The sequence below is a fragment of the Stegastes partitus genome, unplaced genomic scaffold, assembly GCF_000690725.1.
Source record: "Stegastes partitus isolate 25-593 unplaced genomic scaffold, Stegastes_partitus-1.0.2 Scaffold346, whole genome shotgun sequence".
NCBI lineage: Eukaryota > Metazoa > Chordata > Actinopteri > Pomacentridae > Stegastes > Stegastes partitus.
Window position 1 is genome coordinate 464,641 of NW_007578077.1, and position 22,863 is coordinate 487,503.

Consider the following 22,863-nt stretch of genomic DNA (forward strand, 5'->3'; position numbering starts at 1 on the left):
AGGGGCCTTGCACAGAGTTTATGATTTAAATGCATGTACATAACTCAAAGGAACAACAAAAGGGTAAAGGTTAAGACGTTTTTCCATCTCGCTGCTTAAACCTTACATGTCAGTTCAGTGCAGTTTCCAGTGCATCAGGGACGGAGCAGCAGCAGCAGTCTCACAGTGTGTCTGACTCCCTTATGTTTGCTATAACATAGGGAGCATTAGTTGCATCACAATCTTAAGACTTAACTTTTGTTTTACTAACAACCTCTGTAGAGCTCAAAAGGGCTCGGCCTTGTTAATTTACTATGCGATAATTATTTATAATTATTACAGGTGTACACGCTCCCAAACCCTTCCCTGCCCCCTGAATGCCAGAATATTTCACCATTCAAACGGCCGACCACGAAACAAGCTTTTGTTCTAAATAATTACGCAACACAAAGAGGTGCGACAGGGAAAAACAAGCAAAGACAGACAGAACAAAAATGTCATGTTTAGTTTCGGCGTGAGAGAAAATGATTACTGCGTTATTAAATCCATACAAACGTCGACAAATTGCCTCCATTCAGCGGCTGCAGCAACAGCGAGCATTTTAATCACAGTGTGCTTGCTACCCATATATCCCTATAGTCAGTCTGTTTCCCCCCCCCACACAGTGTGAGAAAATACCAGAATGTATTCACAAGAGCTGCTTTCATTACATCACACATGGCTCTGGTCAAAAAGGAGTGAGATTCAAGGAGTTTAGTCAAAAAATATATAGATATCTGTCAGTTTATTTAGGTGTAGATCAGATTAGCTGGACCTCGGGATCAATTAGCTATTAAAAAAATGTTACTGAGAGCTGCCTAAACGAGTCTGTCCTTGCAGGTTCATGAAGTGAATTAGTGCACTCTAAATTACAACTCTCGGTGTCCCTTTGTTGATCGGCTACATGAAGTTTTTCTTGTAAGATCTAGCAGTTAAAGAGAGCGGGATGTTCACACAAGACCTTCTCTTGCAGGAGGTGCAGCAGCAGTAGTTCAGTAAGAATCGAGGGGGGCAAAAAAGTCACTTTCAGCTGAATCCAAACTGCAGGAGAAGTCCATCGAGCATGCAGTAAAAGGGGGAACATCTACACTGGCTGCATGTCCGTTTCTGCACATTTATTTATGTCCGCTTTTGACATTTGCAGACTTCTGTGGGAGAAAACGAGGATTAAAAAAGAGCAAAAAAGACATCACGTGTCTCCAAAACGTGCCGGTGACGTTTTCTGTTGGTGCGTTCCTTCAGCGGGAACAGCACAGTAGTCTGGAAATGTGGACAGCTGAAGACGTAGCTACTGCCATGGCCTCTGTGGTGTGGGGTTGGGGTTGGGGTAGATAGGCGCTGGCGTTGGGCGGGGGTAGGCGGGCACGGCTGTGTTGGGGTTGGGTGGGTACGTCGGTGTGGGGTACTGCGCCATCATGTGCGGCTGGCTGTGGGTGACGGTGGTGTGGGCGGGCGAGGTGCCGGCCGAGGAGGAGGACGGGGGAAGGTGGAGGTAGAGAGGGGCGGATGGAGCTGAAGGGGCGGAGGGTGCGGTCGGGGTGGGGACCCTCTGGAGGACGACGTGCGGGTAGAGCTGGGAGTCGGAGCGGTAGAGTCCGGGCAGGGAGGCCTTCAGCAAACTCTCCTGACTCCTGAAAGAAAGAGAGAGACATCATGTTTGGTTGATGCAAACAAAGCAAATGATGTTTCATATCATATTAGCCAACTCACTAAAAGTTGATATTACTGTCAACAACCTCAGGTTAGGTTTAGGGCGCATTGAGGAAGTTTCCGGGTTGATTTGAGTTTTGTCAGAAGCATAGACTGTATGTACAAGAGAGACGTAGCCACTTGTTGGTGTACGGACCAACATTTTGAAGCCTTAAGTTCAACATTTTCTTCCGCTTATCCGGGGTCGGGTCATCTCACCCCGGATGAGTGGAAGAAAATGGATAGATGGATGGATGGATGGATGATGGATGATGGATGATGGATGGATGATGGATGGATGGATGGATGGATGGATGGATGATGGATAGATGGATGGATGGATGGATGATGGATAGATGGATGGATGGATGGATGGTGGATGGATGGATGGATGGATGGATGGATGGATGATGGATGGATGGATGGATGGATGGATGGATGGATGGATGAAGGGAAGCTCGACATCTGGCCATCACCATTTTGCTCTTTTGAAACTGGACGTAATGATCAAGAGGTGGATCTGACTGAGAAGTTGTGACACCATTGCAACCTGTCAATCACAAGGTAGCCACGGCCTCAATCATATCCTGCTTTATCATCTGTCTGTAGAAACCTTTGCTGTATTTGAAATAGGTGGTGGTCAGGCAGAGATCCAGCAGGGTGCATATCTGGTTGGGGTTGACACTGGTTCTGTCATGTAGAGAGCTGTATTGCACGAGTTTGGCCAAAGTCAGGAGGATACATCATCTGGTTATCATGAATGTCTGTATAAAATTCATGGCCACTCATTTGATGGCTTTTATAGCATTTCAGTCTGGATCAAAGTTGTGGATTGACCAACCAGTCCAAGAGACTCATTCTGACTCTTCAACATTTTCTCCCTTGTTTTTAGACCACACGTGGAGTTGCTTTATTGTATTTGACATCTGCAACCCTGAGTAAGTTAAGTTAGGTGAAAGCCATGGAGAGAGACTGATTAATTATGAATAACCTTACAATTGGGTTACATAAACACTCCTGTTTAGTTGAGGCTATGGGACAGCGAGGAAGACCAGATGTCACTCTGAGCTCTCGCTTCCAAAGTCATGTCCGGTGCTGTTTTAGTTTTAGAGTGATCAGAGTGATTCAGGGTGAGGCTAGTTCACTTTACAGAGACACTTCAGTCTTCAGTGTCTTGTTTTGCTACCTGGCTTATCACTGCCTGGAGCTCCCACCCCTTCTTACTTCCTGTTTTCCTCTATGCTGAGAGCTGGAGAGCCATTGAGCTTTGTGCATTTTACATGACTTCTTTTTTCTGCACACTTCATTATAGATGGATGTGTTTCCCTATACATGAGAGTGTTGCCAGTTTACCTCTGATATCCTCTGTTCTCATATCCACTGAGGCCTCCAGTCAGGTAGAGGGGGCTGTCAGGAGCCAGGCGGGGGTTCATCCTCTGGGACAGGTGGAAGATCTTGGGTGGGGGGAAGGCTTCCCACTCGCCCTCCTCTCTTTCCAGCCAGCACTCGCTGCGACGGGCCGATCGCTTCTCTCTGCGCCTGAAGAGGACAGAACTTTATCAGCTCACCAGAGTTTGAGAACAACCAAAGTCCCCAGCGCTGACGTCTCCACTGCTACCTGCTTCGTCCCTCTTTCTTGGCTCGGTCCCGACTGGATCGCTCCTGCAGACAGCAGATGAGGAAGGACAGGGACATGGCGAGGATGACGATGCCACTCACAACTGAAGCCAGTACAGCCACTCTTAGTCCACGGTCCTCTGGCCTGGGGATCGCTGTTAGAAGGACAAAAATGACACAATCTCAACCTCAGGTGACATTTTTATCTCTAAATGAGTTTGTCATTGAATCCCTAAGATCCAGAAAATCTTAAATTTCTATTGCTTCTTCTCGAGCTGGCATTTTGCACAGATGTTTAGCTGCTTTTTGAATTCAGTTCAGGTTCGGTTCTCTCTCGTCTCTACTGTCAGCAGGATGATGATTACACATGACATGTTTGCATGTTGAGAGGAAAAGTTAGATCTGATTCCTCAGCATAAAAACATGCTGTGTAATTTGACCAGCTCTCTTACGTGCAAGCTGCAACCAGATTTCACGCATAACCAGGCATGAGTAGAGAGAAGTAGAGTCAGCTGTTACAATGGAGTAGTTGTTCTTACAGAATGTGGGAGAACATAGCACTGTTAAGGCTCTGGTGTTTTTAAGATGACGGTTCATTTTGGTCATGGCATGAATCTGTATACAACCAAGTCAGAGTCCAGATGGTTTGATATCCCAACTCCAGTCTACATACCTTCACAGACGGGCAGGTAGTTGCTCCACTGTGCTTTGCCGTTCCTGACATTGCAGTAGATTTTGTCGCTGCCCACCAGCTGGTATCCTTCCCTGCACCAGAAGGCCAACACGCTGCCAATCGACACCCCTGTGCCGGTCTCCACATAGAAGGAACCCCGGCGTGGCGGCAGGACAGGAGTGCAGGACAGACCTGAGGAGAGGAAAGACAGAAGGGTTTAGATCAGCAGGACACCTGACGAGTGGAGAACTGAGAAGATATAACTCAGCAGAAGTCATTGTCTGGATTCTACTAATTACTGCCTATAAAGGTTTAAAAGATGTAGTTTCTGTATTTACTTGCTTTTTTTGTGCCAGAAATCAAATGGAAAAATTGATGCACTCTCATAGATGTATTGGTAAATATGAAACTGGATACAGCAACTGTTAGCTTAGCTGAGCACAAAGACTGGAAACAGAGGGAAACTACTAGCCTAGCTCCAGTGATCCAGTGAGGTATAAAATATTCCGATTTTTCATTTAAGTAAAAGTGTCAATAAAGGAGAACAAAACTAAAACTACTTCACTGCAAGTACAAATCCTGCATGAAAATTCCTAGTTAAGTAAACGAATATACGCATCAGTGGCAAAATGTTGTTAAAGTATTAAAGTAAAAGTCCGGCTTTGGTCCCTCTGACTGATTTATTATTATATGTGACTGTACTAGATTATTAGTGAAGCACCAGTGTGTCGTCTGCATGTTACCGTTGTAGCTGCTGCAGGTTTAAACTACTTTATACACAGTTTTATATACATGGACAGCAGATACACCTGAGGGCTCCAAACATGATTAATGGATTAATGGGAGAGGAAAAACAAACAAACAAACAAAAAAAAAAGTTCTGATACACAAAACTTAGATTTTTAGATATAGATTCTTCTAAACATTTCCTGAAGGGAAGCCATGTGAGGAGTTAAAGGGGAAAAAACCCATTTGATGGAGCTGCTAACAACTCATGCACATCTGAAATCTAAGCCTGACAATACTTTGGTTTTTGGAAAAAGCCACAAAGGTTGGAAACTACTGGTTTAATCCTAATACGCTGTATTTTAAAGCTTGTCATAGTATCTATTATGTAAAATCCTAATCTTCAAATTGGCATTAGCTGTCCGATAAATGTGGTTGAGTAGAAAGCACAAGTACAAGTGCAACTATAAAGCAGTGTAAAAGGGAAATATTCAAGTAAGTTTTGGGATCCACTGCTCAGGGTGTACGTGCCCAAGTAATATCTTGGTATGTGTCTTAACCACTCTGCCATGAGGTTGCACCAGAGCTAAGCTTTTATCTTTGGACAGAGTCAGGGTAGCTGCCTCCAGCTGCCTCCAGCGCTACTGAACTAAGATAACCAGTTGTAGGTTTGTATTTAGCAACAGACATGAGAGTCGTATTGATCTGAACCCAGCAAGAAAGCAAGGAGGCATATTTTCCCCCCAAATATTCCTTTAAAACACTGACATGTCTCAAGAGATGCTTCTACATTTTCCAGGTTATCTTCTAAGAAGCCACAAAAAATGTATGTTGGCTTGTAATCAGGGATTTTTTTAATGGACCTGACACGAGAAGAATTTTTAACAAGAAATAGCAAGATCGGCGTCTTTAATCAAAGCGCTGGCCGTTCTATTTTAGTCAGTTTTCTGCAGCTGGGAATAGGTCTTTGGCCTTTCTACAGTGGACGTCTCTGCTGGTTGTTGCTGTTGGTACTTATGGAAACAGTCTTTGGATCTAAAACCACAGTCAAGAACACCAGTCACTGCTACGAGATTTCAGTGGAGCTGTTAGATGGTTGTGATGTGATGTCTTATTTTCTCTAATAGCTGAGTTGAAGACTTAAACCTTTCATTCTTAAGTCCTCCCACCTTGTTTGTCTCCGTCTCCCTCTGCCTATCTGCCCTCCTTTGTTCTCCACTTTCACGTCAGACTTAGACTCAACTTGGTCCACAGCGTCTGTTTTCTGTGCTGCGAGACTGAGATTAGCATTTACACTGGAAGATAGAGGGATGGAGAGAGCGAGAGGCAGAAAGCACTATTTTTATCTTCCTTATGCTACAATACACAAATACCTCTGAGAGGTCTCGTGATACAGCAGCTATTGTTAGATTATGCTGCAGGGATTTTTGATCCTCTCAGGAAATCTCATGTAAACAGACAGCATCACTGGCTTCAAAAAAAATGCCCCACATTTTTTGTAAATGATGTTACTCGAATGGAAACGAAATCAGATTTTTTTCTGCACCATTTCACAAAGTGACCACATTATACCTGCAGGGGGGTTGACAGCATTGTTGATCAGTGCTGATGATTCAGCAACTACCCAGTGCGCTGCTGGGATTTGTGGGTTTTAAAATTTCACTGACTTTGCTATTGCTGCCAGAATGTTACACTTTAATTAACTTTAAACCACTTGCATTATTCAATAAAACAAAAACACAGCTGTGAAAAATACCAGATTATAAGATTGTTATCCAAAACTGCATCCTGCGAGCAGGGAAGGGTCGTGTTTATACTGCTCGTAATGACGGGAGATAGCTTCCTTCTTTTAGGCTTCAACTGTTGTCATAGTAATCAACATCCAAAATTGCATTAGAATGGTTTATTATTATTTTGGCATTATCACAAAAATCCCTCCCCAGAAGCCCATGACTTTAGAAATAATAATGCAACATTATTTGTTATTTATTAAAAGCAATTCTTATTTTCAGACGGAGACATTTAATCTTAGTACGTCACTTGGAAAAGTTACAGCTACGTCGGCAAGGTGTTAAAAAAGTTTGATGTCTAGACAGAGGCTGTGGTCTGGAATAACTTTAAAATAATCAAAGCTGATCCCTGAAAGTTCAATGTCGGAGATCACAAATCTACAAAAACTTTAGCAAATTGTCTGAAAACTGTAGGTGGCAGCTAAGCCATCATGTAGCTCCAACCTGCATCCCAACAAAGTAGAACTTTAACCTTTCAGTCTTTGCTAATTGTCTCGTAGGTGCATCTATCCTCTTCCCACCCACCCTGTTGAACTTCCAAATATTCATGGATAATTCTCACAGAAGCTTCAACCCAAAACTGACTTCAGGACAGGAGGAGGCGTTGTGTGTTGCTGGGTTAGCTGCATTTTCACTTGACTCACAATGCACTAGACTTGTTGTGAGAATGAATGGTTTGCCACTTTAAAGCAAAATTCGTACGACTATTTATCCATCCAATAGCATCGGTGCAACATTAGGTATTTTGAGTTGTGTTTCATACAACATACCCTCTCCTTTCAGTGCTGATTTGGTCTCTTAAGAGAAGTATCTGCCTGTTCAGCAGCTAAATGCTACACTAGACCCATTAGCTCTGCAACTGGAGATGAGGTTGAGATTGGGGAACCAAAACAGTTGAGATGGAAGCCATGAAATCAAAACAGTAAGCTGCACCAGTGCTACAGTGGACTGTACGTAAAGCTGGACAAACTCTCAGTGGTGTCACCCAAAGGTTTTCTGTAGGACAGTTTTAAAGCTCACTGCAGTGGCTCTGGCTGCTCCAATCTAGGCAGTTCCTGACTGCTCATATCTCCTAATGAACACAAAAATCAGTTGGTCAGCGGGCTGTCCCCATCTGTCACTCGGAGCAGCCTTAATTATGCATCGTTTTGATTGTTAATACAACTTAAACAGGGGAGTTGTATAAACATTCTCTCCATGCAAAGTTGTCATAAACAGTGAAGTTAGCTGCAGAGACCAAAGCTGTGTTTTCAACCAACCTGTGACCTGGTTTACCTCTTTCATAAAGTTGACCATTTTAACATGAAGGTCAATGAGGACTGACTCTCTTTTAAAGTGAGCCTCATGTGGCCATTTGAGGTATTGCAGTTTTTTGCACTTCTGTGTTGACTTCATCTTTCAGCCCAGAGGTTGCAGAGGTTTCTCACAATAAAAGATACTTTTGGAGAACATAAGAATAACATAAAATAACAAATTGAGGAGCTTTAAAATGGTTTTAAGAAATGGACAGAGGCGGGAAATTGCAGCAGTTGTCGGTCTGCTAACACGCTGTTTTAATGAGTAATGGCCAGAGGGGCGCGTGATGCTGCTGTTTTGCTTTGCTGTGTCAGTATTAGAGTAATCTGTGTGTGTGTGTGTGTGTGTGTTTGCGTGTGCACGAGACATGTCATGCTCGTATAAGACCCTGTGAACATGCAAGCTGCTCTCTGCTGATTAGGAGCGACAGATGGGAGGATTTCTGCTGCAGCAGAGACAGTGAGGAAGAGGATCCCGTGATCCTGTGTGAAGCTGACAGCATCCCCTCCCTTTCTCACACACACACACACACACACACACACACACACACACACACACACACATCAGGGCACACACACTAGACACGTGCATAATGGTACAGTGCAGGGAAACAAGGACAAGCTGACTCTGTTTTTTTAAAAGGGGAAACTAAAAGCCACTCTGTTTCTCTTAAGAGACCTTTCACTGATGCTGCCATTCTGTGTGTATGTGTGTGCATATCTGGTGACCACCACATTTGCCAAAAGCTGAAAATAATGTCGAAGCATTTAGAAATAAAATCATTCCAGTGGCTGATAGCTGTATGATTGATTCAAAACTATTACTTAACTGAGATCTTTCCAGCCATATTTCAGTGGTATTTGTATTCCCCATTTGCCCAATTTTGGATATTTAAGCTCAAGTAACCAGCAAAGACCCAAATTAAAGCTGAAAAAGACATTAAATAGAAACTGTATAATGTGATATTCCATGTTTTTTCTACAGTCTGTGGCAGTTTCATCAGTGCAGTGGAGTCACAGACCTGCAGGCTCTTTATACGTCTATTTTTTAATATTATTTTTCAAGTTTGCAGCAAAGTTCAATAGCTGCTCCATTGTTGATGCTGGCGGAGCCCACTGATAATGACACAGATGAACTCTATCTGTTTGGGTGATTCATTATTCAGGGCTGCTTGACAGTCATCAAATCCAGCGCATCCACAGATAATAAAAGACTTTATGTTAAACAAGAAAGTTATACACCTGAAATGTGATTTGTAACTTATCTGAGGAATTTGATCTTTTTTTTTTTTTCCGGTGCTGCCAGCCTCATTTCTTTCCCTCCTTTTCCACAAAACTGTTGCTGTTTCAAAATGATATAATCCTCTTATCTGTGTTGGAGAGAATCAAATCCCTCGGTGAAAGAACACTATCGAGTAAAATTAGCATTTGAATGAAAGCGATATGATACTATTTAATTAAAACGAGGTGACTGTAATTATCATCAGAGATCCGTCTGGTGAGTTTATCAGACCTTATTTCAGCACCAGCGGCTCTTACGTAATGATCGACTGGAAAGACGCGGCTCCAAACGGCACACTGCTGTCCTCGTGGGGGTATTGATTATTAGATGGTGCAGTAAATTACCGTTCTGTGTTTTTAGAACCGGGACTTCACATGGATTTATATTTAGCTTGTTATATGTACAACACAACAGGGAATGTTTTAGATTTAATTAGTCAGTCAGTCGCTACAGGCTACATTTTGAAGGCCACAAACCGCATTTTGTATGAGCAGTGTACTTTCACAGCTACATTGTTGCTCTCACAATACACTAATGGTGTTTTTAATTTCCAGGCTACGAGTCTGTTAAATTTAAAGCAGCACTCATTGATTTGCGTGGGTGCCTGGGGAGACTGGAACAATCAATAAACACTGTCATATTGCCATTTGATTTTAGTTATGGCAAAAAAACAAAAACAAGCCGGCAGTCGACTGCAAGCATGTTCGATTAGAGCAACAAAAGCATTTATTCTGGCCACCCAAAGTTCACTTTACTTTTAGCTCTGTTTTAGTTCTCACTAACTTTTGATTAAAATGTCAAGCTGTAAGCAGCTAAATGCTCCACTGTGTTCACCATCTGTCATCTGCAGATGTTAATATTAAAGGTGTTTTTATGGCTTTCCACTGCAGTTTATCTTGTGGTTACAAAGTGATGACAGCAGTGAGAGTGAACAGTAAAGTTGTGTATTAGAACCCCAGAACAACGAGCTAAAAGATGCTAAGATGCACAATGGAGCTGAAGGAACCTACTAAGTGATACTTCAACCCTTTTTCATTTACTCACCAGACGTCATGCTATTTTGTCAAACCCGCTGGTGTCTCACAAATACGCACAAAGTGTCCTCCGGTGTTTGTCTTTGGTTTCAGAGATGCATGTTTCTGATATACAGTTACTGGCATCACCAACCTCCCTAGTGCAGTCGTGACTCGATAACTCGACGCTAAATGTAAAACCTTCTTTTATGTCGGATAGCAAGGCTGTCGGATTGTCAAGATGGAGGTGGAGATACAAGGAGGGCTTGATGCTGGAAGGCTCATTTGTTGTTAATATTTATTGTTCATAGTTGTTATAATAACTAGTGTATTGTTAGAACACTACGCATCGCTGGATTTCACGCCTAACTGACCGGTGTGATTGTGCACGTTCCGACCAATTCCATCCCGTCAGAGCACACCCCAGGCTGGAAGTGGCCGCAACACACAGGCAGTACTTTGCTGCTGATACCAGTTTAGGTAGCGGCCACAGTTCTGTTTCCACCATTGGTGGTGGTTGCAGCGGTGGCAGGGGAGTGGCGGATACGCTCCATCGTTATCATCTGTGTTTACTTCCATAAACACTGAGCATGCTCACTGCGTGTGACGTCGTCGTGTCCTCTTCTGTGCATGCGGGACACTTTTGTATGAAGTTCACACAGCAGATCACATACAAGTCGCTTTTAATTGGAAATGTGAACGAACTCACAAAAATTTTGATTTCACCAAAAAATCCGAATTGAGCATTAAGTCCTGCAGTGTGAACGTAGCCAATCAGTGGGATTGTTCAGTCAGATAATACGCCCTTATCATTATTTGTGACATAAAATGTCATGTCGGAGTCAGAATCCAAGGCTGTCGGTATGTGAAGGCTGTTTTTAACGGGTTCAGTTCGTTTTTCCTGAAAACATGTCAGATAACAAGGTTTAGGATTGTTAAGGGTCAGCTTATCAAGTCACAACTGTACTTATTTGTTTGTGCATCGTCAGCCTGTTTCACTTTACTATCCTTTATCCTCACCACAAACCAGATAGCTGCCCTCCCTGACCCTGGTTCTGCTCGAGGTTTCTTTATGTTGAAGGCATTTTTTTCTTCTCAACATCTTCAAAGTGCTTGCTTAAAGGGAATGTTTGGGTTTGTGGGGTTTCTTTTGTCATTCTGGTTTTGGCCTTATGGGAAGTGCCTTAAGGTGACTTGTGTTGTGAATTTGCGCTATGTACAAAAAACATAATTAAATCAATATTCAGCACCAGTAAACGTATAGCTTTTCCAGTTCATAAGGTTGATGGTGTGTTGGTGGTGGAAGTGACAGGAATTTATCCCAAGACTCTGAGGTCTGTGTCTTGAGTTTGATCATTTTCTTAGTTCTGTCCTATTTTGTGACTGAAATCTTTGTTTTCACAGTAAAAGTATCGGAAAAGATCACGGTTTCAGTTAGAATACATTCTCTTTAAACATTGCCTACATACTAAACGACAGTCTTCTTACCTACAAAGGAGCAGCTGTGGTTCAAAGTACATTTGGTTATGGACTCATCGTGTCTATTTCTGACTTACATGGATATTCATTGGTTTTATATAACTGCCAGGTGCACTGAGACACAATGCTTAACAGAACCCAGTGCATTCCAGTGTGACACCAAGGGGTCATGAAAAAGCAGCATATGTGTCCACGCCATCTATTTATACATATGGTTTTGCATTTATATTACAGTATGCCAGCTTGCACACAGTCCCTTGTTAACACACCAGTAACACACATTAGTTAATGTCTGTTCTTCACATGAATGTATTCTGCAAACTTACATCCAGCCATGGAACCTAAATCTGAACCACCTCGGCTTCCTCACACACGGACACACGGATGCACACAGTCGCCTGACAACTAAAAAGCCTTTACTTCTACAAAGGCAATAAAATATTGAACATATTAGGAAACGGTGCATGTTTTAAGACCCCGAGCATTTTTTTTTCATTTTTTGGGAGATGCTTAAGTAACACCCATGTCCCTGCGGGTTAACATGCTGTAGCAAACAGAGAAAATGAACAATGACACCAGTGTAGAGGGAGCAAACAGAAACACCCCCAGCAGCAACAAATAAGAGAATTAATGCCGAAAAGATTGAAAATGTGTGTTGGCTTTGGTGTACTGCTGATTTTGTTGACTGGAAGCAAAGTTGTGTGGGTGCACAACGAGAGCAGGTGCCTGACATCAGCTCCAGAGAGTCAGTGTGTCTGTGATCTGTGCTGGTGTCCAGGTATTGTGTCTTCTACACGGGCTACGTTAGCTCTGCATGCTTGTGTGTGTGTGTGTTGACTCTGCGCTCTGTTTGCTCAGTCCTGTTGGTTCAGACCCATTCAGAAAAAAAAATTCCTCTGTCATCGTGGAAAATGCGGGTTGCCAATCAGAGAGATTGGCTGCCAACAGGGTGCTAATACAACTCTAGGCCCCCCGAACCTGGCAACCCGGCTCCGCCAACCAAACATCCACTCTGCTGTATTCTCCTTTATCACACTCCCCACTCGTCTCTGTCAGGGAAGCACTCGGAATAGTTTGTGATTAAATAAAGATTAGGCTCTCTGCATTAAAGATTCAAACACACATGCACAGAATGCGTGAACACATCGAACACACACTGAATGCACTCGGAGGATGCAGTTCTCCACACACATGTTGTTGGTAGAATGCTTGCAGAGACCATTACTCACTCTGGTTGCTTTTTAGCTGCATGAAACCCCAAATTTAAGAACTACAAACTGATTACAGCGACATCGCGCTGAGCACAAAGAAGCAAACAAACAAAAAGGAATACGTAAAAAGTATTTTTCCAAGAGTTAGAAGTTAGATTAGAAAAAAGAATGATCAGATTCTCAATGTAAGACATCAAACTGAAGGAAAAACTCTCTCTTCTCAATGCTAGGCCAGTTTTCCCTGGATAAACAACGCTTAAAAATAAACTTCATCTGAGTCAGACTTTACCAGACGCTAAAAGTCTGAACTGAAGCTAATGAAAGATGGCATTCCTGGCTGACGGCTGACTCGCTTCATCTCGTTCATCCTGGCATTCCTGTCTTCTTCTTCTTCTTCTTCTGCTTCTTCTTCTGGAGCACTTTTTTTTTTTTTAAAGTCCCTTTGCTCCAGCTGCTCTCTTATGTGATCTGACCTCAAACACACATCATGTCTCTCTGTGCTCTCCATCACTGTATCTATTTCTGTGGCACCTCACGGATGTACTATAACACAAGTGATTACCTAATCCCCCCGGCTCTCGCTGTGCTCACGTAGTTCATGTTCCTGTGCGAGCTCACAAAGTCGTGTGTTTTCTCCTCCGCCATACATTAGTGCTACCGTCTGGTGCATGCTGGATGTTTACCTTGTTGTGTTTTTTAGAAACATTACTGGGGTTAAAATGAAGAGATGATGGTTTATTAGAACGTTTATAAGGGATTCCTTTTTTGGATTAGGCCCCTTTTCTTGAAGCAAGTGTCAGGTAGCTGAAAGAAAAGGAGCACTTTCATGTCAACCTCACAAAGCTGAAAGGTGCCGGCTTTCTCAATTAACAAGCAGCTTTTGCTGGATCTGACCGAGGATAATCTGTCCAGTTAAACTGAGCAGGGGGATATAGGGCTGGATTCTGAATGACAGACTTCACCGATTGAACCTTGGTGGCACGTCAGCACGGCGTAGTGGCTTTCAGTTAGGCTTGGACAGCAAGTCCTGGACTTTAATACATGCTATGAAAACAAACAAATAAAAAATGGAATGACGGCATATTTAAGCAGGAAGCTCTTACAAAAGTTGCATGATAAGGGTCCAAGAGATCTTAATCCCACTTTCTCTCCACCATGGTGCCTGTAGCTCTGTTCTGAATGGAACAAGTCAGCTTTCTTGCATTCTGACGATATGGCAGAATAGAAATACTACTTAAATAAAAGTGCAAGAGTGTGTGATTTCTGTGTTTGTATTTCCATCCATTATCTATACACCTTAATCCTCACTGGGGTCATGGGGGGCTGGAGTCTATCCCAGCTGACTCAGGGTGAAGGCAGGTTCACCTGGACAGGTAACCAGTCTATCACAGGGCTACACTTAGAGACAGACAACCAAGCACACTCACTTTCACACCTACGGACAATTTAGAATCAACAGTTAACCTCACCGGGATCTTTCTGTGTGGAGTCTCCATGTGGGTTCTCTCCGGGTTCTCCGGCTTCCTCCCACACAGTCCAAAAACATGTTGAGGTTAATTGGTGATTCTAAATTGTCCGTAGGTGTGAATGTGAGTGTGCTTGGTTGTCTGTCTCTAAGTGTATCCCTGTGATAGACTGGTGACCTGTCCAGGGTGTCTCCTGCCTTCGCCCTAAGTCGGCTGGGATAGACTCCAGCCCCCCCGCGACCCTAATGAGGATTAAGCGGTGTATATAGAAAATGGATGGATGGAGTTAACCTCAACATGTTTTTGGACTGTATGGGAGGAAGCTGGAGAACCCGGAGAGAACCCACACTGCAAACTCCACGCAGAAAGATCCCGGGTGTCCTCACTGGGATGCGAACAGGCGACCTTCTTGCTGTGAGGCGACGGTGCTAACCGGCGCGTGACCTTGCAGCTATGTTTGTATTTAAAAAACATAATGTCATGTGAGATCAATTGAATTAGCATGACTTTCTAAATGAAATTTCTTCTGAGGTAAAGTTTAATGTCAGGAAACCTTTCTTGTGATTTTTCTAAAGCACTACTTTGACTTTAACACACGAGATATTGACCAGAAATACAGCATTAATATAGCAGCAAACAGCTTCCTGCTATGTGAAGCAATCGTGGAGTAATGCCCTCAGCAAACAATGAAGTCTGTGTTTGTTGTAATCTTAGCCTCTCTCTTCTATGTTCTGGCAGTTGGTCTGGCCATGGGAGCATGCTGGTGCACGTGAGTCCCTCTTGTTGAAACTGTTGGAAGCTGAGAGTGACCTCCCACTCTGCACCTCAAATACAGCTCAGCAACAATGTTTTAAGTAAGTATTTTATTTGTTATTTACCTAAATATACACACTCATTTTCTTTGACTTAAGTGTCTCGCCTGCTGTTTTATCTACTCTTTTTTTTTCTCTTTGCTTTGCTGTGTCTGTTCCAATCCACTCTGTGTGTGTCTGTTTCCACACATGGGTCCATCCTGCTCCATGTGTGGAATGCAGATAATATTATGGCTATTCAGTGTATTTTAAAATGCCAGTATTGGTCGTTCTGTTTGTTTTGTGTACACAAACCTTCTTGTTCTGGTTTCTGGTTACAAATGAAAATTAAGGGAGAGGGAAGCTGTGGCCGATGAGCTAGTTTGTTTTAGCCTGAGATGATGGTGATCGGGGAACATCCAGTCATTCTGAAAATCTTATAAAACACCTTTAAAGTTCAGTAGTTATCACATAATATCTTTAAGTGCAGAAATGAAAGCATAAAAAAATGGTTTTGAAGTTTTACAGGGGTTCTGGTGGTAGGTGGATTTTGCTGCCTTTGGATGCCTGTTTCCAGTTTTTATGCTCAGAATAAGTGCATTTCCCCAAAAGGACAATGCTTCCTTTGCTCGTGAGCACACAATGCTGGTGAAGCGTTTACATGAGTTTTTAGATGTTTTCGTCTTCGCTGTCTGTTCTCTTTCAGGCCCCCTGCCCTTCTGTTGTTCCCCTTCTTCCTCACCCATCAGAGCAGAGAGGAGGCTCATTTCAGGCTCTCACTTAGTGACTTTGTTCAGCTAGTTTTAAGCTGTGGGAAGGTAATAATGAAGTTGAGTCACTGCCAACAGCCATATTGGATTGACAGGCACTAGACAGAGGGAAGTCTTTGTCTGAAGCTCGCCAAGCTTGCAGGGCTCCAGAGTGACGATAGTGTGTGTCGCTGACAGAAATACCCCTGGATCTGCATGCTGGTGTATGTGCGTGTGCTGGCATGTACAGTATCTGTCTCCAAAAAGAAATTCTTCTTGTCGGTCATGCCTGCAGAAATTCCCACTTAAAGTTCAGATCTCAATGCTGCAACAGTTTACTCTTTTCCTAGAAACTGTTGAGAATTTTGAGAGCTTTGTGTTGCAAGATACTCATTTAATTCTTCTTTACATTAGATCAGGATCAAATAGTTTGTTGTACTTTTGTGAGATACGTGCATAGAGTGAGATCTCTGGCAACAAGTCCAATGCAATCCTGAAAAAAACACACCCTCTTCAAATGGACAGAAGTAATTGGCTTCAAAATACACTTGACTCTACCTAACACTGGTGAGCGCATCCTGTATTCCTGTGTGTTAGCATGTCATTAACGGGATTTGTTGCACTAAAAATAGTCCAGAATAGACAGAGGTAATTGGCTTTGCCTGCATGTTAATCAGATTAAAGGTATTGTAAAGTTTAACGTTTACGTTTTGGGCTTTTGGCTGACGATCTCGTCTCAAGAGACTCAGAGTGAAGAATAAGCAGCTTATTGTCATCATTAGGTAGGTTCTGTATCTAAAACTGAACAGTGATTTTTGCTGTTGTTCCAGACGTTGGGTTATTTTAGATGGGATGAGAAACTTTGTTGGAAACTTGGAGGACTTGGTTGTTGTTGCAACCCTTCGCACTTGATTTATTCTCCAGTGGTTCATTAGCCGAGGAATATAACTCAACAGACACTCGCTGTCTCAGAAAACTAAACTTTGTTAAATTAAGTGTATTTGGACAAAAATGTCTTCAGTTAAAAAAAACCACAGACAGTAAAGATTCACTGCTAACTTGTGCTGGGACAGATTAAAGCGGCAGACTGCCTGCCAGGTAACTGATATAGGCCTCGTTCTGGGATTAACACTATCATTAACTCTCACACATACTGTTGAGGTTAATAGGTTGTGTTACCGTGTTAATGTTGAGGCTTAGGACTTTTCTAAAGCTGAAATAACCGCTGCTCATCAGGACTTTGCCAGTTTCTTAGCAGGAGATGGATCAGGATACCAACTAGAGCGCTGCAGCTTCTCACTGAATCACCAGCTCAGTCTGATGTTAACCAGGTATTCTCACACTTATCACGAACAGACTTAGCAGAAGCAGTTAACCACTTAGTATTTCTACCAGCGTGATGCATTTTTATTTCTATTTACCTTTTGTTATCATCCTTAATGTTTCTTGGTGAACTTCCCGACTTGACAACTTGAGATAACTTGTATTTTTAGCTTCACTTTCATAATCAAACCTGTCTCCACAGAGAAAATGATCTTGCTTGTTTGCATTTTTTCAAATCAATCACAGTCGTCATGAGTGGCACTAAGCCCAGGATGCTGCAAATGTGTCCTTGCAAAATAGTGTCAGGGAACTTGTTTTGGTGAAGCATGCAAGACCATCCCTGTTTGACGGCAAACGTTTAAAACATATTCAGGCTCCATTCACTTTAGAAATCAAACAGACCTGCCCTGTTGCAACATCATCATCAAAACTTGCTGTTTTCAATATGTACATGACTTCTGTTGTTTCCCACAGTAAAGAGAAAACAGTAACATGCAGACAGCAGAAGGGGAGGAGACGATACATCTAGTTAGTCAGACGACTCTAGTGGTGTTGATCTGAGGATGGCAATGTCAGTCTGAATCTTCCAGACTTTGGTGATTCTCGATTTTTCCTCTTGTGCCACCATGAGGTCAAAGTTTTCATTATTACAGTAAAAAAAGACAAGGTTTTATAAAGATATTTATGATTGAAGATGATGAAACCAAATGTCTTTGATGCACTGACTTGCACTTTTCATCCAGTGCCACTATGAGGCTGACGTTTGTTGTTTGGAACTTAATGTCTTGACAACTATTGGATGGATTACAGTGAAGTTTTCCTAATATATTTATGTTTCCCTCAATATTTAAAGTTTTCGTGTACTTTTTGTGAAGTTTTGTCCAATCCTACAGCCTCTAGCCACATATGGGCTTTTTTCTGCAGTTAACACGATACCTACTGTAAAATATGAGTATAATGTGCTGTGAGAAATGACAGAACAAGCTGGACTCTACTGATCTGAGGTCAAGTAGATTATAGTATATAGGATGAGGTACAAGGTAAAAAAAGAAAAATGAAATGAGTGAGACAAAATGAAGAGAATTACATATTTAAGCCTGAAGGTTACAAATGCCTGTTAGATGTTAAAAGAGAAGCACCTGAGGACAACTTAATCGATAGCAGAGCTCTGATCAATTTGCTTCCAGGAATAGCCGGCGGCAAGGATTCCTGGACGAGCTGCATAATGAATCGCAGCTTGTATTGATGAAGTCTGAAAGCTCTGGTTTGATCCAGCGCTCCAAAGATCTATGTGCTAAACCATCACACGTCTGCATCACCAGTTTATCGATTTTAACACCGTGGGCTCAGGAAGCAGGTGACAGGACGGAGGTGACTTTCAGACTCTGTCTGCAGACACTGAATCTCTCCCAGGTCCTGACCTCCGACCTGGCTGCGATGTGATGATTAATTAAGCTTTATAAATGGCTATAACGCCACAAGCAAACCCACAGGGGTTGGTTGTGGCAACGACAGAGTTCCCCTCTAAAAGGTTTTAATAACTTTGTTGGGGTTTTACTCTCTACATGAACTTGTACTTAGACTGGAAAGTAGCCTGTTACCATACTGCAGGGATTTCCAGCCACAGGTACTTGCAACTTATGTATGTGTGTGTGTGTGTGTGTGTGTATATCAGCTAATCTAATTTAGAAAAAATATGAACTGATTAAGAATATGTTGAGTTATATTTGAGTCAGGTGTAACACCTGTAGCTATACTGCATGTTTCAATTGAGCAAGTAGGTTAGCTAAAATTAATAAAGCTCAGAAAGTTAAAAGTTGTGGATAAACTTTAGTTTTATAAAAGTGAAGGATAAATGATTGAAATAGTTTGCCAAAAGTAAAGGAATAATAGTAATGACTAAATGTTTGAAAGAATTTTCTAATAGTGATGGACAAATAGTTAAAATAGTTAACCAAAAGTGGCAGATAAACTGTGAAAACGGCTAGCTGAAAGTGATGGATAGCTTGTTGAAAGATTGAGCTAACAGTAACAGGGGAATGGTTGAAAGTGACAAATGACTGGTTAAACTAGTTAGCTAAAAGTAATGGGTAAATGGTTAAAATAGTTGGCTTAACGTAACGGACAACTGGTTTATAGAGCTAGCTAAAAGTGACAGAAAATGGTTAAAACTGTTAGCTGAGAATTATGGATAATTGGTTGAAACAATGCAAATTAATCGTTGAATGACAGAAATAGTTGTCCAAAAGTTTCATGTAAAGTTTAACTCGTCATATGGATAAAAAGTTACCTAAAAGTCATGGATGAATGGTACAAAACAGCAAAACATGGCTAACGCTAATGAATAAATGGCTGAAACGTAGCTTCTGTCGCTGTAATACCAATGAAAACTTGACCAAACCAACCTGAATATCTCCATTTTATGATAAAGCATACTGAAAACAACTTTTATATAAAAAATAAAGTGAAATAACACTCAGTTAAAAATCAGATCAAATCAGTGGCTGTGCAACACAAGGACTGGTAATCATGAAGGAGCACTTTTGTTAATCTGAGAGGCCTGTGGGGCCTTAAAAAAAAGGTGGAGCAGCTCTGTTATACCACAAACCCTTCCTTCTAAATTTGCCTTTCTTTAGTGCCTTTGATTTGGTTGTGTTCAGAGTAGAAGTCTTCTATATTTAACTGGAATCTTTTCCTTTGTTTTTGTCCATTAAATGACAACTCATACTGATTTCATATTCAAGGAGCTAAAACTAAAATAAATAAAATGTCTAAGCATTAACACAGTATTAATTTTGTGTTTTACTCCTAAAAGGACGAGTCAGATGGTTTAAAATACGGTGGACGATGGTAAACACAATCTGTAGTGCAGCTGTTATCTATTAATGCAAATGGAATAAGCAGTTTATACAGGCAGACACACACACTGTACCGCTGGGAGGGTTGATATTAATCACACCTCCAGGATTTCACATTTTTGGACGCTCTGTCACAGAAAAGCTCAGGTCTGGTGTAATTCATGCATGTGGTGCGATGTGGCAAGCCAGCTGATCACCTGTATGTGCTCGTGTGTGTGTGTGTGTGTGTGTGTGTGTGTTATTAAAGTATAAAGTACTTATTCCTGCTTGGTCAGACACAGAGCTGCCGTTATGAAATGAGCAACTGTGTTGTTTATTCTCTAAACCTTTAAGAAGATTGGTCGTTTGGGCCGAGTGCGTCCATTTCCAATGTGCGCGCGCATGAATTGTGTGTGTATTAGGCACGTGAGGTTTGCATTTTGTCGTCTGCTGGAGGCTATTTATGCGTACACGTGAGGATATGAGCACTGTGAGCGAGAAGGGGCGGGCGAGGGATATAAGAATAAATGGTGGAAAACGAAAAAGAGAGAGAGGGAGAGACAGTGGGAAGAAACAGGAGAAGAAACAAGAATGGAAGAAACTGAAGGAGGAAGAAAGAAACGAGGGAAACCAAGGAGCTGGAGGGAGGAATCAAAGTGATGAAGTGAGGATGCGCAATTAGCAGGAAAACACCGATAGGGATTTGAGCACGTAAACAAAGACATATGGACAGAGAGGAGGAAGGAAAAGAGGCGAGATGGGCGAAGGGAGGAGAAGAGAAAGGCAGCTCATGCTCCAGTGGAGGTGAAGTCATGCGAGCGGCGCTGCAGCTTTCTCTTCAGGCTGAGCAGCTCCAGTCTGGACACAACGAACTGTCTTTAACTGCATCACCTGCCGCCTCACACAACCACTCACACCTCTGTAGCAGACAAGCACAAGACACACATATAGAAACACTCTCAATTCTTGTCCTACAGACCCTTGGTGTAGTTTCTAACCCAAAGCATCCTATCCTAAACTCAAACCAAGCTTTAAAACTAAGTGTCCGACCCTGAAACAGCTCCTTCAAGTCAAAAACTTTGTGTACACTCGCTGAGAAACATGCTCACACACACTTACACACACAAGGATTTACTATCATACAAAAGCAAAAAGCGTGAGTAAGTCACTCTGCAGCAGCCAGACAGCTGTTTACTCGCTCAAATCAAGCTCGCTTTCCTGATGAATTTCGACGGCAAAGTCAACACGTCTTTTCTAGTTTTGTAAATACTTTTGAATTACAAAAAACAAAGTGGAGGTTTTCAGAGCGTCTCCCCCCGGATGGGTGCTCAAGTGAAAAATTGCAAAACAGCTTTCGACGTGAAAACACTGAATTTCCAGGCACTTCTGTTGCTTTCAAAGACAAACATCGGTCAAACAAAGACGCTTCAGAAACTTTTTTCTTGTGTTGGCAGTAGAAATCCAGGTCCAGTGTGTTTCCCATAGGACTGCTTCTCATGGTTGGGCTTAGTGTTACGGGTTCAGGTGAGGAGACGAGGAAACAGACCGCACTGCTGCTACAGACTCCAGAGCCTTGAAATGACTTGTTATAAATTACCTTTTTGTTGGAGTTTTAACCATGAAAAGCCAAATAACGATAACTGATCCAGTGTTTTGGTCAACACTTCCAAACTACACATGTGATCAACATTATTTACATCCATCATAATAAGAAACAAATCAGTAAATACAGGATGCCACCAGGGCCAAAACTTTTAAAGTGGCACCAAACTTTGGCATCAAATCCCTACAGTGCCAATGTAAACACCAGCTTTCCTTGTTTGCATGGTTTCACTGCAACCCTGTGAGATTTCATCTTGCACCCAGACACATGAACACCTTCCTTTCATGTAAAAAGAGGGAAAACTTAATTAAAATTTGCACTAAATGTATCTTTAAAGGCAACTTTTGCACAGTCGCCATGCACCACAAAACTTTCCACACATGCATATTTGGACAGTAAAATCAACGTGTGATTGGCCGATAGACCCACCTGTATAGTTGTTGGTGATGCTCTGAGTCACCATCTCCGTCTGTGCTTCCGTCTGCGCTTCTGTCTGTGCTTCTGTCAGCGTCTGGGCTTCGGTCTGCAGGTCTGGCTGCAGCTGGATCATCGTGCCGGTCCAGTCCTCCGGCGGCGACGTGGCAGCGCTGCTCTGCAACTCCTTGGGGCTCAGCGTGGAGCCTCTGACCAGGACCGGAGCACACAGCAGGGAGCACAGCAGCATCCAGAGGTGGACACTTCCACCCGCTTTCAGAGACATGGTGATGAAGAGGAGCTGTGAGAGGAGGAGGAGGAGGAAAGGAATTCACAGCCTCATGGTCCGGGCTCTAAAAGAGGAAGAAAGATCCTTCAGGGGAAAGTTTGCTCTTCTCTTCTTGTCCGAACTCCTTCCTCACTCAGTCAGTGGGGAGAGGAAAACCCCCTCAGTGTTCCCACTCATGATGCTGCATGGAGAGAGGAGAAGGGAAAGAGTGTGTTTGTGTGTGTTCATGTGTGCTAGATCCAGCTGTAATCTGCCTGCTCTCTGCTCACTTGCTGTTGTTGTGCGTCCAGCCTCCTCCTCTCCGTCCCTCGGCTCGCTCACTCGTGCTCTCCCTGCTCGCTGCACTCTCTCTCTCTCGCTCTGATCTCCAGCTGGGCTGACTGAGCTCTTGCATAACAGTAACTCATTCGCTGAGCTGTGCTGAGCTGTAACTCATGCAGCCTTAAGTCCTGATATTCCTGGTTGCGGCTCTTTCCCTCTCTGCGCCTCTCACACTGTTTCCTGCTCTTGCAGAGTGTAAAGGCTGCGTTCTACAGGGAAACTGTGCAGATTGATAAATGCATGCACAAGCTGGACGTGTGAACTCTGTCAAAAAGTT

At 42.7% G+C, this 22,863-nt stretch overlaps 1 protein-coding gene across 1 annotated transcript; it reads right to left on the reverse strand.

The window, feature by feature from the left end:
• Positions 1–1,306: 1,306 nt before the first annotated feature.
• Positions 1,307–22,446, reverse strand: LOC103358958 (sushi domain-containing protein 3). The gene is made up of 5 exons (XM_008284120.1): positions 21,992–22,446; positions 3,998–4,189; positions 3,326–3,479; positions 3,061–3,246; positions 1,307–1,649 (listed from the first exon to the last, which is right to left on the reverse strand). The coding sequence occupies exons 1-5, from the start codon at positions 22,260–22,262 to the stop codon at positions 1,307–1,309; spliced, it is 1,146 nt and encodes a 381-aa protein (XP_008282342.1). The 5' UTR covers positions 22,263–22,446.
• Between the last annotated feature and the right edge of the window lie 417 nt (positions 22,447–22,863).